The 15,736-nt window shown below is 47.4% G+C and overlaps 1 protein-coding gene across 9 annotated transcripts in view; it reads left to right on the top strand.

Annotated features, from left to right (window-relative positions):
• CACNA1I (calcium voltage-gated channel subunit alpha1 I) overlaps positions 1-11,922 on the top strand; it is a 69,866-nt gene extending 57,944 nt beyond the window's left edge. For 7 of the 9 annotated variants that reach the window (XM_080633169.1, XM_080633171.1, XM_080633168.1 and 4 more), the window contains 8 exons: positions 897-975; positions 1,546-1,667; positions 2,421-2,759; positions 3,380-3,526; positions 7,431-7,547; positions 7,950-8,118; positions 9,008-9,204; positions 10,968-11,922. In XM_080633169.1, coding sequence (XP_080489295.1) covers positions 897-975; positions 1,546-1,667; positions 2,421-2,759; positions 3,380-3,526; positions 7,431-7,547; positions 7,950-8,118; positions 9,008-9,204; positions 10,968-11,669 — 1,872 coding nt within the window. In that variant the 3' untranslated portion in view covers positions 11,670-11,922. Of the gene's footprint in view, positions 1-896; positions 976-1,545; positions 1,668-2,420; positions 2,760-3,379; positions 3,527-7,430; positions 7,548-7,949; positions 8,119-9,007; positions 9,205-10,967 lie in introns of those variants that run through there. The other 2 variants (XM_080633170.1, XM_080633172.1) reach the window with 2 other exon arrangements.
• The last annotated feature ends 3,814 nt before the right edge of the window (positions 11,923-15,736 follow it).

Below are 15,736 nucleotides of genomic sequence, written 5' to 3'. Positions count from 1 at the left end.
TCTGTCACTATTTAGTCTACCTCCTGCAAAACCCCCTCCTGCTGCCCCTGGCTACCCCACATGCTGAGAGGCAGGAGAATAAGAGGCAAGCAGTGATTTGGGAGAGTGAGGACCTGGGGACGGTGCCCATATTGCTGGTGGCACTGCTGCCTTTATGCACCACAAATCAGCAATCCTTGCTTTGTGGGGAAGGTTTACAAACAGCAGCTGTTGGAGGCCCAGAAATCAGGCTTTGACCTATTATTCATGAGATGCAAAGGAAGCTCTGCTTCTTGACTCCTCCAATCTCCTCTCTTCTCCTCTTCTCCACACATTTCAAGAGTGCCTCTTTACCCTCCTTCCTTTCCGCCTCCCTTCTCCTTTTACAAGCCCTGCTGTAACCTTCACACATACCCGGTGCCTTGCCCCACCATGCTCTACTTGGTTCATAGCAGGAGCTGGTGTACCTGTGTCACTGTCTCTTTGGAGCACTTCTGTTGCACTTTTCACATGAGCATAACTTCAAGGGACTTAGGCAATTTTGGTGGAGAGTGTAGCACTGCAAGTCATGTATGTACGCTGTAATCCATAGCTTGTCCTTCACTCAGCTAGACTGGCTTCACCTTCTGTGCCCCTGCACCAATGTGCTTCTCTTCACCTGGCCCAGATACTGCACACTTTAGTCAGCCCTGGCCAGCTTGTGCTGGAGTGGAGGTGACTGGGAAAAGAGCATCCTTCGAGTTCAGTTGCAACTGGTGCCATCACTGGTAATTTCCCAAGTGCTGAGGAATTGTTTGGCTGAATTTTGTACACTGGTAATATGCTGCTGTTCTCTTCAGGCTTTGAAAGATTAAAAACACTTCCCTATACAGATGAAACAGGCTTTGGGGTAGGCTGACTGTGCCATTTGCTTTCAGGTGGGAAACCTTGGACTCCTTTTCATGCTCCTCTTTTTCATCTACGCTGCTCTAGGAGTGGAGCTCTTTGGAAAACTAGGTAAGTCTCAAGCAGATCATGTTCCAGTGTTAGCTACAGGCCTGCTGGGAAGCTAAGGTTTCTCAAAATCAGTACTCATTCAATAAAGGCACTGAATTACTTGGTGGCCTTTACTCTCCCTTGTACATAACTGATATAAAACAAATTTCCCTCTAAATAGTTATTGGCCTAACAAAACAAAGGCAGTGTCTGGCTTCTCTTGCATTCTTAAACTTTTGCTTTTTCTGCACTGCCTGCCTTGATATTGCCTTCAAGAGTACAAGAATAACTCAGGGAAAGTTTATTTACATCTCTTGCCATGGAACACAGATCAAGAAGAAAGGCAGTACAATGACACATCAGGAGGATACCCCTGAGCAACTGAGTTACACTGTCTGGGATCCTGGGGCTGGACCATCAGGGATTTTTTTGTATTGCTGTGCAAAACCCAACTCTTGGGCGGGGTGCTGATGCCATTATCTGAGGTCTCCAGGCTGTGAGAATCCTGAAGCACCCTTCCCCAGTTCCTGCTATTGAACTCAGGGCTGGCAGTGTCCCCTCCACTGATAGCTGCTATCCCCTTCCTTTCAGTATGCAATGATGAGAACCCCTGTGAGGGCATGAGCCGTCACGCCACCTTTGAGAACTTCGGGATGGCCTTCCTCACGCTCTTCCAGGTGTCCACAGGTGACAACTGGAATGGAATTATGAAGGTAACTGGACCTCAGGGATGTGGTTGTCCTTATTGTGGGGAAGGAGAAATTCTGATGTGTGCTCTGTTCAGCAGTGCTTGGGCTAGAAAAGGGGAAGAGCACAGAAGCTGGGTTGCTAGGTAAGGTCCTGCTTGGGCCAAGATCTCCCTCCCCACCATGGTAACTCAGATCCTGGGCTCATCTAGTCCTCTAGCCAGTCATCTGGCTTAGAAAAGTGCAAATTCTTCTTAGAAGGAATAAGAAGGCTGGCCAGGCTAAAAGGGAGCATCCACTATCATAAGGCCTATTACCAAAGCTGAATATAGAACCAGTGACATGGGGCCCATCTGTAGAGCTACCGGGGCAATCCAAACTAAAAACTTACTTCCTTCAAAGGACATACAGAGAGGAAGGTTCTTTGAACACGTATGGTGGTTTTGAGTCTGGATGAGAGAAGGCAGTACCAGATGGCTCATTTTTGTTCTTGTTCACATGTGTGGGGTTACAGTGGCAGCAACATGTGATGGTCTGGAAGTAGTTTGCTCTGTACACTTTTGGACGTATTTACTCTGAAGCAGAAAACACATGGTCAGATAGTATCCCAGTTTCTTTGAAGACCTTATGATCCCAGAGGGTGTGGGATGATAGAAAAGTTCACCTTGTTCTTTCCTTGGGCATCAGTGTTTTTTGACAGAAAGAGCAGCCAAGTTTGTATTCTTACTTTAGTCCTTCCTTCCTTCCATCGTTCCCTCTCAAACCCAACTTCCCCTCAAGGATACTTTGCGTGACTGCAGCCACGATGACCGGAGCTGCCTCAGCAACCTGCAGTTCATCTCCCCACTGTACTTTGTCAGCTTTGTGCTCACAGCCCAGTTTGTCCTCATCAATGTGGTGGTAGCTGTGCTCATGAAACATCTTGATGACAGCAACAAGGAAGCCCAGGAGGATGCAGAGATGGATGCCGAGATTGAGCTGGAATTTACACATGGGCTGTGCTCCCGCAAGTCAGGCTCCCCAAATTCAGGACAGGGAAAAGGAGCAGGAACAGGAGGAGGCGGTGGGAAAACAGATCCTGAAGGACGTCTGTGCATGAGATGTTACTCTCCAGCACAGGTGAGTATACCTTTGAGCTTACCAACTAGACTGTAGCAAGTAGCTGTGGGGAGAAGCTAGGCAGCCTAGATGACTGAAGGGTTAGCAGTAGCAGATAGATGCTTCCACCTCAGGGTAAGAGGTTTGCTTTCAAGTAGTAGACTTTTGAGTGGTAGCATCATGTGGGGACAAGGCTGTGACAGCAGTGGGTCCTGTTCATTGTTATCATGGTGTAGGAACCTGAGGGCCAGCAGAGGAGGCATGGAGCAGATCAGCTAAAGGTGTGTTAGGAGCAAATTCAAGAGGGGAGCTCAGGAGAAGAGAGCAGGAGAAATGTCAGATCAAGAGTGAGGCTGTCCAGCAGAGCTGGAGAGGAGGCGTGAGCAGTGCTGTGGTGCACTGACAGTGAGTGAAGACAGTTCCTCCTTCTTTTTTTTTTTGCATTGAACTCTGGCACCTTTACACACCTTAAGGAGCAAATGCTTCCCCAGTGACCCTGTGCAGGTACCTGCAGAACAAGGTGCTGTTCCAGACGAGTCAGTGTGGAGAACCCAGCCCCACATTCACATGAAACTTTGAAGCAAAAAGCTCAGCATTCTTAAAATGATCTCTCCCATCCTCCCCCCTTTCTTGTCCCCTAGGAGAACTTATGGCTGGACAGTGTCTCTTTAATTATTAAGGACTCCTTCGACGGGGAGTTAATGATCATCGATAACCTATCGGGCTCCGTCTTCCATCATTACTCCTCGCCGGCCATGTGCGAGAAGTGTAACCATGACAAGCAAGAGGTAACCTGCGTGCGAGGATGCGTGAGGGGACTCTCCCCCCAAGACCTGCACACCCACACCTACATGCCCGCAGGTCATCTGATGTGTGCTCCTGGCTGTAGATTATGTAGACAGAGAGCTTGTTGACCTGTGTTTGTCATCTGTCATGAATTGCTGATACTGCCTCTAGCACAGGCCTGCCCTCCTTAGCCACAGGGGAATGTTTGACGTGGTGGAGAGGTGAGATGTGACAGGACACAGGAGTCAGGAAGGACTGATTAAGCTGTAGAGAAGTGACTACGAAGGCATCCTGGCAGCTCTTGTTGTGTTCAGTTCAGCAAGAAAAACAGGGGTTCAAGCTTCTATCAAATGAAGGAGTCAAAGGATCTCACCTCAGTGACAGCACTTGGAGGCAATTCAGTTGAAGAATCAAGCATGTGTTTTGTCTTCATTTTAAACATGTGCTAGCTTATTCCCTGTTGAGGTCAATGAATTAAGCACATGCTTAAATGCCTTGTTGAAGAGTCACCGTCTGTGAACAAGAATTGGTGTGTGGTGAAAACCACTTAATTAGTTTGAGCGAAAACTAAATAAAAATGGTCCTATTGAGGAAGTCTGAGAGTCTCTTCTGATGTAGAACCTGTTAGCTGACAAATGAGTTGTTGCTAAAAGCAGGACACCAAATGGCTTAGACTTGTGTTCCTAAAGTTAGTAGGTGTTTGGAAAACTACTTCCTAAGCAATTAGTATTTTCTGGTTCTGAAATTTTTAGAGCAAAGGAGTCTGGGAGAAGTTAGGTGAGTAGCAGAATTCATTTTGGTTTTGCAATAATTTTATTGTATTTAAGTGCTATGATTGTGGCTCATCTGACAGTAAATCAGTACATCAGTGGCAATCTTAACTGCGTCCTTCCACATAGCTAACTTGATATGTTGCTATTGCTTGTAAAGAAACCAGGAAACTTGAAAAAGAGCTCTCATTGGCAGATTATTCTGTCCATGTTTGAAGAAAACAGTATTTTCTTTAGCTTCAGATGCCTAGTTCTGATGCTCTGTTTTTTTTTCAGCCTTTCAGCTATCTGCTTTTCCCTTTGAAAGTGTCAAATGGAGAATATTGCTGCAGTTTATCTGTATTGCAATACTTCGCAAATGGATGCTGCATTAATGAAGCCAAATAACTAGGTTTCAGTCAACTGCAATTTCCACTGCTTTCCTTAGGTTCAGCAATTGGTGCTCAACCTTCTCAGAAAATCAGGTCTTCTAAGGCACTCCACAATAATTACTCCCAAGTTAAGTCATTTGCAACCAGTTTGCTGCATTTGAAAACCCTTCACATAGTCTTCAGTACCCTGCCTAGGAGTTAAGACAACAACAGATTTTCCTACCTTCCCAGCAAGGAGACTAGACAGCCCCCACAGCCGCAGTGAAGACTTTAACAGAATAATCACAACCAAAGCATTATTCTTGGATCATATTTTCCACTGGCTGTTATAGAGCCATAAATTATTTTTCAAAACTGATACTTCAACACATCTAAGATGTGGAATTTTGAGAAGAAATTATCTGTATCTGCATGAATAACTGTAGTAGTAAAACATAGATGTTTCTGATCATATATTTCATTTCTGATCATGTGAATAAAAACTACAGCTCTGGATTTTAAGTCATGGTTGATTACAACTTTTTCTTCATATTTCATGGTATAAAAAACATTGAGGAAATCCCAATAGGAAATCTCTACATGGAGTCACAGCTAGGCTAAGCTAGTCTCAGAACTAATACCAGCAGTGCACGTAGTTATTAAATTAGAGTGTACTCTGGTATGTCAGCATATCCGAATGTGCATTATACACACAGACAGAATTTTACTATCTCAGAAGCAATCAACAGCAAGTTGTATAGGCAAAACCGTTTTTATGCAGTCGTATTCAGCACATGTGTGTTCCAATTAAATCGTGTGCTTGCTGCCTGCTGAATCACTCTGATGACAAAAAACACATATTGGCCAAAAATGTTCACTCCAATTTTGCTTGTACTTTAAACCATCAAGATGCTGAGCACAGTGGATGGACACAACATTAAACATTCTTCAGTAGGGAAGCTATAAGAACTAAACATCTTTTTTCATGCCACTAACCTCTTTTCTTGTCATCCTATCCTTTCACTCTTGGGCTATTTGACAGACATCTGTATATTGGTGGCTGATAGTGAGTTTAGCCAGTGGTAGGCGTTTGTCAGTGAGTGAACCATGTTTCCACTCATGTAGTTTATCTGTCCATGATTTTGTTTATTGTGGTTTTTTGTGTAGATCCCAGGGTGGCCAGGATTTGTAAACAACTGGTTCAGTGAAGAACAGACTATTCTGGCTTTTGTTGAAACTCTTTTACGGGTGGAGAAGATAGTTGCAGATGTTACCACATTTCACGCTGGTGTCTCTACAAGCACAGCTGTAAGGCTGTTCTGGTGTAACAAGCACTTAGGAGAGTAATGGATGAGTATGCACACTAAGTGGGACTTAATGAAGACTGTGTTTCTCTATGCAAGTAGTTGTTGACTGGTGGCTGTTTCGTGTAATTCACATAACTTTGGGCTCTCCAGTGCACCCGTTCTCTGAGCAGCAGTTGTTGGCTTTGGGCTCTCTTCACAGCACCATGTTCCTGTGTCAGAATAATATCCCAAATAAGGATGTAATTTGTGCCCTTTATTTAGATCCAGATCTGTTTCTCTGTCCTGTCTATTCAAAGTGCATTATCCCTCAAATGGAGACCTTTTCCCTCTTCCATCTCTGGCATTGGCACAAGCCACTAAACTCCCAACTCAAAGGAATCATCTCTTCAAACTTTCCACCTGCTCTTATAGCACAAAAGCTGTACCCGCCTCTTACAAACACAAATACAAGGGAGAACAAGATAAATAGCCAGGAAGCAGGCTGTCCTGGCTGAGACAACCTCGAATATAGCTCTTGAGAGTCAGGTGCTGGTGGTGAGAACTGGTGGGACAGAAAGCCAAGCACAGGAGAGACAGAGCAGCTGCTTAGGCTACTAGAAAAACAGATATGCTTTTCAGGCATTGTGGGAAAAAGATGTCAGGTAGAGGGGAATTGAAAGCTTGGAAGAAAGAGGATGGGAGAGGGGCACATGTGGTATTAAAGAGACCGAAGGATCAGGCATAGGACTGGAGCAGAGCTGAGGCTCAGGTCTGAGAAAGATGCAGTGGTCAGATTTGGTTTCAGAAAGCAAGACAGCACAAGTATGACTGTGCAGGAGGGGTGAGTTTAAGGGTGAAGATCAGGATGGGAGATAGTGTTAGCTGAGCTCTTGGGTAGGTTAGAGGTGAGGAAAGACACAGGGAGCTGGAGGGTGATGAAGGTAAGAGAATATGAAAAGCATGATACTGGCATGGACTGCAAGAGGCATGACTATCCCTGGAATGAAAGAACTTTCATGTTTAAGCAGGGCCATCCGTGGCATCTTCAGAGAGGGGTCCCACTCCTCATCCCTCAGCAGAGCAGGCTGCCTTGTCACCTGCATGAGGGAGCCCTCTCCCTGCCTGGCTTTAGTTGCAGGGCCTCATGCCAGCTGTATTGCTGGGACAGACACAGGATGACTCCTTCTTCCAATTCTAGCACTAGAGGAGCATGGGCTGGTGGTGGGCTGCCTGCAGATCATATGTTAAACTTTCCCTGAAAAGTGGATTTTTCTGCCTAGCCCAGATTTGGGTTAGGCAGTACCTGATGTATATAACATATATATATATGTGTGTATATATAGAAAAACATATAAAGATGTATTTATATATGTATGTTAGGAATATAACCTAAAATTGATCTCGGGTCTACAGGCTCTCACTTATCCACCATAAACAATGTGACTGCTTGAAATGTGGATGCCAGACATGACCTGTGACAGCTCCTTTCCCTTACTGCAGGTCCAGCTGGCCGAAATGGAAGCATTGTCTCTCAACTCAGACAAGTCCTCTTCCATCCTTCTAGGAGATGAGTCAGACAATCGAAGCACTTCTCAGCTGAGCCCTAAGGACACCAAGGTTAGCCCCAGGCAGTCATGGGGATATCGCACTATGCACTGTATTTCTGCCTGTGCTCATTTGAAGTGCTCTGTACTCATCCAAGTGTGCCTGCTGAGGAATATAAATTCTGGTCACTTTTCAAGAGCTTCTCCATAAAGACACATTGTGGAGAAGCATTTAAGGAGAAAAAAAATTATATATGTTCTTAAAAGTTCTCTTCACTACTGTCAGTAACTTCCTCTGAACGAACCTAGAGGTTCTGTTCTGGGAACCTATCCATCTCCAACCTAGCATCTCAGCTAGCTCAGAGGATCAGCCTAGGGCTAGATCTTCAGAATCAGCCCTTCCTGAGGCTTTGACAAGTCTGCTTTTTTGTCCACCATTAAATGTCACAAGGCTTTGTCCTCACATTTTTTCCAGCGGGACGGCCAGGACAGCCCTGACTCCAATGGGGTAGGCAATGTGGGGGAATGCCTGCTGCCATTATCCAGTGCAGATGGTTCTACAAATCCAGACAGTTACCTGTGTGAAATGGAGAAAGCTCCTTTCAACTCAGTCCAGTCTTGGCTAAAGCACGAAAGTACCAAAGGTGAGCACAGCTCTGATCATTCTCCAAGCCTGCTGAAAGTGTGGGTTGGTTCAGCTCCTTCGCATTTCCCCTGCCTTTCCCCTGCCAGAAATGGAGTTAATGTGACATGGGGTTACACTAACCAGGAATTAGCTTTCAGTTTGCCAGTCTCCAGGAATGGGGTGAGGAGCAGTTCCTTCTTTTTCTGCTAGATCTTACATCCTCCCTCAGACTTTCCTATGTGAACTGTCATGAAAGGGCTGATTCCCATTCACAGTAGTGCACCCATGCACGGTCAGAGAAGAGTGGGGACAGACTCTCCTGACGCATCAAGTGGATGAACTGTGCTCACTTGGCATGGTAAAATGCTGCTGTGCCCTGAGACCAGGTTCCTCAGGTACAGACTCAGGGAACGTGTAATACATGTCTGCTCTTAGTGGAGGTGTTCCACTTCTGCCCTAGAACACTCTTTGGCCTCCATTGGTCCCCAGGTTCCCCAAACTGCTAGTTTATTCATCTCACTTCATCCCTTGCCTTGCAGGGTCTGGGATGAAAGTCCTCTAGCAGTGACACATAGTGGAATCAAGGCCTTAAAGCTCAGTATTTCTCTCAGTATTCTCTGTGAGAGCAGCAACTGGAGAGGCAAGCTAAGCTGTTGCTTTATGGCTCTGAGTTGTGTTAAATCTTCCTGATCTGGTGTAGGTTTTGGTCCTTGCATAGAAAGTGGGACCCATGGAGTGAACACTAAACTGAGGCTTTTTGGCCAGGAGTGTGTGTTACTGAAATCCTCCAAACATTGCACTTGTAGGACTTGTAGCAATGCGGGCACCAAATCAAATTGGAGGACTCTTCAACTTATTTTTTTCTTTCTGTTTCTGTTCCCCCCCCATTTCTTTTGGTGCTTTGTCAGTCCCTCCCAGCCCCTTCTCTGCAGGTGCATCTTGCCCAGTGTTACCAGTACCAGCAGAATTTTTCCACCCAGCTATCTCTGCCAACCAGACAGGGCCTGAGAAAGTCTCGTGTCCGCGCAACCTTCCTAAGATCTCTCTGCAAGGCTCCTGGGCATCACTGAGATCTCCGAGTGTGAACTGTTCACTTCTTCATCAGGTGAGAGCTTCCACTTCCCTCTGCTAGGAAAGGTTGATCTTCACAGCACACCCAAATAGAGGGGGCTGAACAGAGAGGAAGGAGAGGAAGAAGAGAAGCAGCTGTGGTCATGGGCTGGCCAACCTGGATCTAACCTGTTGGAGGAGCACAGTGGACTGCAGAGTGCAGGATGATTAGGGAGGAGAGAGGGTTGTACAGCAAAAGGGGTGTTGTATAGCTCTCACCATCTGAAATCATATATTCTTCTGCTTTGTATCAAAAAATAGTTTGACAGCTGCAGCCCCACATGAAGACAAAATCACATCACCTTTTAGCTCTCTCCTGGGTCCCCTGCACCACATGTGCTGCAGACACCTGCATGCACAGCAGCTGCAGTGTGACTGAGGGAGATGACAGCCTCTTAGTGCCGTAACTCCAAATCACACACTTTGGTTGGAACAGGCTTCCCCTCACCTGCCTCCTCCACAGACCTTCATGCCACATCCACACACCACATCCTTGAGCTTGCTATTTTCCCCAGCCCTCTTAGCTCTTACATCCCAGAAAAGTGCTATCTCTTTCTAATAAGGCAGCTATTTCTTGCTAATGAGAGAGAAGAATAAAAGTGTTGAGGGAAGACTGAGTGTCTCTGAAGAGCAGAGGGGGCAGAGATGAAAGTCCAATAGAGATCCCTGATACTGTTCATGGAAAATACTCCAGGAACAATTCCCCTTTGAAGAGTACAGGAACAATCTATTCCAGACAAACTAAACAATACATTTAAAAGATGTTATCCAGTTCTATGTGACAGACACTGCTGGCACAATACAAATGTGTATAAATTCACCAACAATAAATTTAAGCTTCAAGCTGAGACCGCCGAGTTGTTGCAGTGCCGAAACTTCTGATACAAGAAGAGAAAGAGCTCTGGAGCTGGTGTGTCACTGGGGCAAAAGTACTGAACTGTCGTAAAGGAGAAATTGCTACACTTCTGATTATGTGATACAGACTGTATTGAATAGCTATGGCTCAGGAGACTGCTCCCAGTCCTATGTGCATCATTTCCAATGCTGTGTCCCAGTGATGATCTCAGTGCATACCAGTTTCCTAGGAGCAACTGAAATAAAGCTTAACTGATCTCCAACACAAGGAAATAAGGGCTGTTTGAACCCCACTTTTCTGCCCTAAACACCATCATTGCCACTAGTGCTGGTCAGAACCATGAGGCCTCTTTTCTCTTCCCAAATATTGCTGATTTTCTAATGAGAGGAGGTCTATATACAAAGCCTGAGGTCTGTGTACAGAAGTCCCCTGACCTCCTGCCAGCTTTGATGTGTCCACAGCCTGTGTGGCAGGATCCACAGGAAACCTTAGCTCCGCTGCCTTCTGGACCACCTGTGGTCACAGACAGCCTAGCAGCAGGGGCTGCAGAACTCACAGACCCAGCACTCCTTCCCTTTGGTAGAGCATTTCACGTGGGAGGGAAAGATTCATCCTGGAGCAGAATGAAATCACAGCTCAAAGTATTGAAATCTTTCTCCTACTCCAGAAGGGAATCCTCTGGGCATGCTGCAGAGCTGGTGCTTTGCAGCATTGGTCAGGTAGTTTACAGGTGCCCTCCTCAGCAGGGGAAAGTGAGAGAGGAATTGGACTTTTTCCCCTATTTCTGTGGTTTATTTTCACTAAAAAAGAATCAAATAAATAAACTAAACTAAAATAAAAAAGGCAAAGTCTCTTTGCCCATATCTCTCCTGAGAACTATGATATGCACTCATTCTCCCCAGGCCCCCGAGAGCGACACCTCGCTGGACAGCCACAGCAGCAGCTCCGCAGGCAGCCTGCAGACCACACTGGAGGACAGCCTCAACCTCAGCGACTCTCCCCAGTGTACCCTGGACCTCCCGGTGGCTCTGTGCCCCGTGCCAGCTGCCACCAGTCAAAGACCCCTGGCAGCCCCCCTCTCCCCTGCCTCCCGCCACCGGAGCCTGCGGGGCCGGGGGCTCTTCAGCCTGCGAAGCATCTGCCGCCACCAGCGCAGCCACAGCAGCGGCGGGAGCACCAGCCCCGGCTGCACCCACCACGACTCCATGGACCCCTCGGATGAGGAAGGGGTGGGCAGCAGCCTGCGGGGGGGTGGCAACAACAGCGAGCCCTCGGAGACCCTCAGCAGCCTCTCGCTGACCTCCCTGTTCTCGCCCCCACCACCAGGGCTGAGGCTGGTGAAGAAGTGCAGCAGCACCAGCAGCCTTCACGCCAGCCTCTCTCCCCGCCGTCCCGCTGCCCACCACGCCAAGCCCTTCTACACCGTTGATCCGCGGGGCTTCCTCTCAATGCCCTCCTGGGTGACGGACTTCTGCAAGGACACCCCTTCACCTGGAGAAGGAGAGGAGCCGGATGGCCCTGGCAGACTGGGGACGGGGAACCGTGGTTCTCCGCTCCCATCTGACCTGGAGCTGGGCAATGGAGTCAGCAAGAGGAACAGATGAGGGTCCCTGGGGCACAGGGAGGGAGCGTTCGGCCGCTGGCATGGGGAAGCATGTTTCACTGGCTTCTCCCTAGCAGCAATTCCAAAGGATTTGCAAGAAAAAGAACCAGGCAAACAAAAATATATAAATATATATATATGCATAAATATATATATATATATAGAATAAATACTCTGGTACCGTACCTCAGAGGCGTGGGAGAGTGCAAGCAATATGGGAACAGTCCTGCCTGAGGGCAAGACCTGGACCATCACCGCAGAGACTATAGTGACAAGAAAAGGCCATGGGGCTGGTAGGGACAGGACCCTCCAGCCAGGTGACTGCTGCGTGGCAGCTGTTTAGTTATATACATATACATATATATAGAGATCGATTTATTTATTTTTTTTACTGAGAGATTATGAATTTCAGAAAGTGCTAAGGAGGAACAAGCAAATGGGGGCTGAAGGAGGTGCTATGCCAAACAGGGATGGTGGGGGCGAAGGGAAGGGAAGCAGCGTGGAACAGCAAGGGAAGAGCGTCTGGAGTTTGCCTTGCCTGTTTCTGGGAACTTCCTCACTGTCCATGCTTCCATTTCAAACATTAAAATTCATGGCCAGATCTTCAGGGGCCAGATCTTCAGGTTGAGCGTAAATTGGCAAAACGCGATTGTGCGCTCCTGTTGGTGTAAAGCAGCAGAGCTCTGGCTTGAGGTGGGTTCACGCTGATTTACAGCAGGTGAAAATCTGGCCCCGGCAGCAGGGAAAAGCAAAAAGCCATGGAGCACGGGAAACGTTTTGAGGTGAAAAGCCTTGCTTTGAAGGGAATGTGTGAACGCAGCGGGTATGCTCGTGGGAGGAGGGAATGGAGGCTACATGGCATATTTTTGTTGTTGCTTTATCGTTTTTTGTCTTTTTCGTTTTCCAAAGAAAGAAAACTTCTAAGGGAAAAAAAATTGCAAGATACGTGGGGAAATTTGGAGCGGCGGAGGAAGGGTGGAAGGGGATGGAGAGGTAAAAAGGGGAGAGGAATTTGAATTTTTTCCCCTTTCATTTGCAGTAATTGTGATATTTTATTTTAGAAGCCCAAAGGTGCAAAAATCATCTCTAGAGAAGCCTATCTGTTATTTTTGTATCTATAGCTATATATATATATTAAAAGAAGACAAAACCTAGAATTTAAAAAAATATAAATAAAAGCAAAGGGGGCTTCAACAACACAAAATGTAGTCAGTCCCCTGGCTGAGGGCTAACACTGTTCCAAGTCTCAGTGGAAAGATCCTACAAGAACATCATCAGCTTGGTGGTGTCTCTGCATCCTCTGCACCACCACCTTCATCCTTTGGTGTTTTCCTGATTTGCATCAGCTGGGACCAAAGTCCTGCTCAGTGCCAACCATGGACACGGAGAGCAAGGAGTATTGGTCTGTGTGTGTATGTGTGTGTGCACGCAAATGTAAGGATGTGTATGTGTGTTGTGTCCATGCTAACTGGCTCACCAGCTGGAAAGATGGGGAGAGGGAAAGCTGCAGCTCTCCTTGCCTCTGCCTTGCAGGGCAGTGTGAGTGGGGAGGGCTGCAGTGTGGAGGGCGAGGAAGGGCAGACCAACTCCTTGAACCACGACCTGCCTCAGGATCCAGGATTCACTCCAGCAGACATGGTCCTCTCCTGGCATGGTTGCAGCAAGGCCTCCGAAGGCTACATCCCTCCATGCCTTTCCAGCAGTGTGACTGCATTTGTCTCCTTTCCGGCCAGGGCCAGCCGGGATCTACTTCAGCAGCAGCTCCAAGGTTTCATACCCTTCCCAGGCTTGCAGGTGAGTAGGAAGACCAGGCACCCAAGGGGCACGAAGAATTCTGGTTGCCATCTACAACCCCAGGGATGTCAGAGAAGACAGAATGAGAAGGACAGTGGAGAGAGGGTAGCAGCTCAGTGGAGATAGGAAGGTGTAGAAACTGTTGCACTGCTCAGAGAAGGAGCAGAGCTCCCTTGGGGCTTTCAGTCCCATTCTTTCCATCAGCTCAAGAGGGCCCCTGCAGCCCTCCCAGAGTATTCCCCATTGGCACATGAAGTGTTGTGAAGTGAGTACAAAACCATGTTCTAGTTTTATTATGACCTGTTTGATTTCTAACCAGCTGCTGCATCTTACAAACTGGGGCTGTACACAGTGAGTGTTCCAAATGGGACCAACAGCCAGGAGAACGATAATTACCGTGTGGACTTGATTTATGTGCTTGAAGGAGTGTTTGCTGTGTTGCAAGTGTGCACACTGACTGCAGGGAGGTCAGGCCTCTGGGGAGAGGACAGGTGAGCATGTGTCCTTGTTCTTGCAGAAAGGATGCTGATCCAGATTTATTAAAGCAATAATAAGGGTCTTTAAATGCTTTTTTTGCACTGGTGGTTCTTTGGGTGAGTTGCCCCTGCTTGATCTCCCACGAGCAGAGAGGAGAGACAAGACGTGATTTCACGTCCTCAGGAGGAGGGCAGTCAGTCTCCAAATGGCTGAGAAATGAACCTGGCCAGCACAAGGCTTAGACTCAGAGCTGCTTTGAAGCCACAGGTAGGGCTTACCAAAAAAAAAAGCCCCAAACTCTTAAAACCCACCCAAACACCTGACACCTCAATGTACATGGTGTTTCCTGGAAGGTGGCCTCAGGGGTATGTGGCGATGGGACCCTGATTGTACTGGCAGTGAAACATTTCAGCTGAGGAATGAGAGAAAGGTCAGATATCAGTGCAATGCTAGAAGCTACCCTGATATTCGGTCATGATGTCATGATAGAACTATGGCCTGCACTTGGCCAGCTGGGAGGGAAGAAGGATCAAAAGACGGTGGGAAAGATGGCAGTGACGACCTCACGGGGTGACTTACAGGCTCAAGGATGGATGCTTTCTCAACTTATTTTCAGATGTCCGTGGAAATAACTTGCAAGGAAAAACTTCTTTGTTTCTGTCATGGTTTGGGGTTCATGACAGTCCTTTTGCTCTGCATGACGTTTCCCCTTTGTATTCCACAGGGTCATGACACCACTCCTTCCTTCCCGCAAAAGGGCTTTCACCCTCTGCCATATGACTCGAGCAAGAGGCTTCTGGCTTAGGAAGGAGGTTGCCATGGAAACAGAAGACTAGGTTATCTTTAGAGAATATTTTGTCTCTCTCTTTTAATTATTTACTAACTGTTTGAAGAAGAAGGAGGAAACATCTATCCTTCCCAAAGAGGAAGCAGAATACTAAAACCCACCAAACGCCTTGTGGGATTTCCGTGGCAGGGCAGGTTGTGTGGTTTCTCCTGGGAAGAGCTGCCTTTCCCAGCTATGCCTGGCTGTTGGCACCAGGAAAAACCTCTGTCATCACCCACCCACCTCCCAGACAACACCTGAGGGCAGCCCAGGGTTTGCCCAGGCATCTTTTCAACCTCCCGTTCTCCCCACTTCCCACAGGGGACTGTATCACAGGCAGATCCTGCCAGGAAGCTCTTTGCCATCATCAGACCAAGATCTCTCTGATTTGTCCCACTGCCATGTTACTCTCATGCCTAGCTCTTCCCCATGTCTACAACTGAAAGCAGTCCCTTTCTCTGCTTGATGCTGAGCTCCTCTATGTGCTTGCACACTGCTACCATGTCCTGGTAGGTGTATTTAATCCCATTCACCTTGGCTTGTCAGCTGGTTCCTCCACCTCTTCTCAATACTCTGCTGAGCCTTTTTTGCCTAAGCCCTCCATGGACATTTTTCCCCTCTCACCACAGCCTCTGGGCCTGTCCGTGTGGTTCACTAAAGCTGCAGAGCAGAGCTCATCCCCAGTGCTTCCCACCTTCTCTTGCACATGAAATTCTCAACTGCTCCCACCTGCCCATGGAAAACACACCTGTATTTAGTGTTTCTTCTGTGCCCAGAGACCCTGTCGCAGCACTGCCAAATGAATGAAGTGTGGCAGTAGGTGTAATTCTCAAAGGATAGAATAGAATCATAGAATAGAATCATAGAATAGTTTGGGTTCGAAAGGACCTTAAGATCATCTAGTTCCAACCCCCCTGCCATGGGCATGGACACCTCGCACTAAACCATGTCATGGCTTCTCCATCTGTCTT

The sequence above is a fragment of the Psittacula echo genome, assembly GCF_963264785.1.
Source record: "Psittacula echo genome assembly, chromosome: 1".
NCBI lineage: Eukaryota > Metazoa > Chordata > Aves > Psittaciformes > Psittacidae > Psittacula > Psittacula echo.
This window is presented reverse-complemented; position numbering and strand designations above follow the sequence as displayed.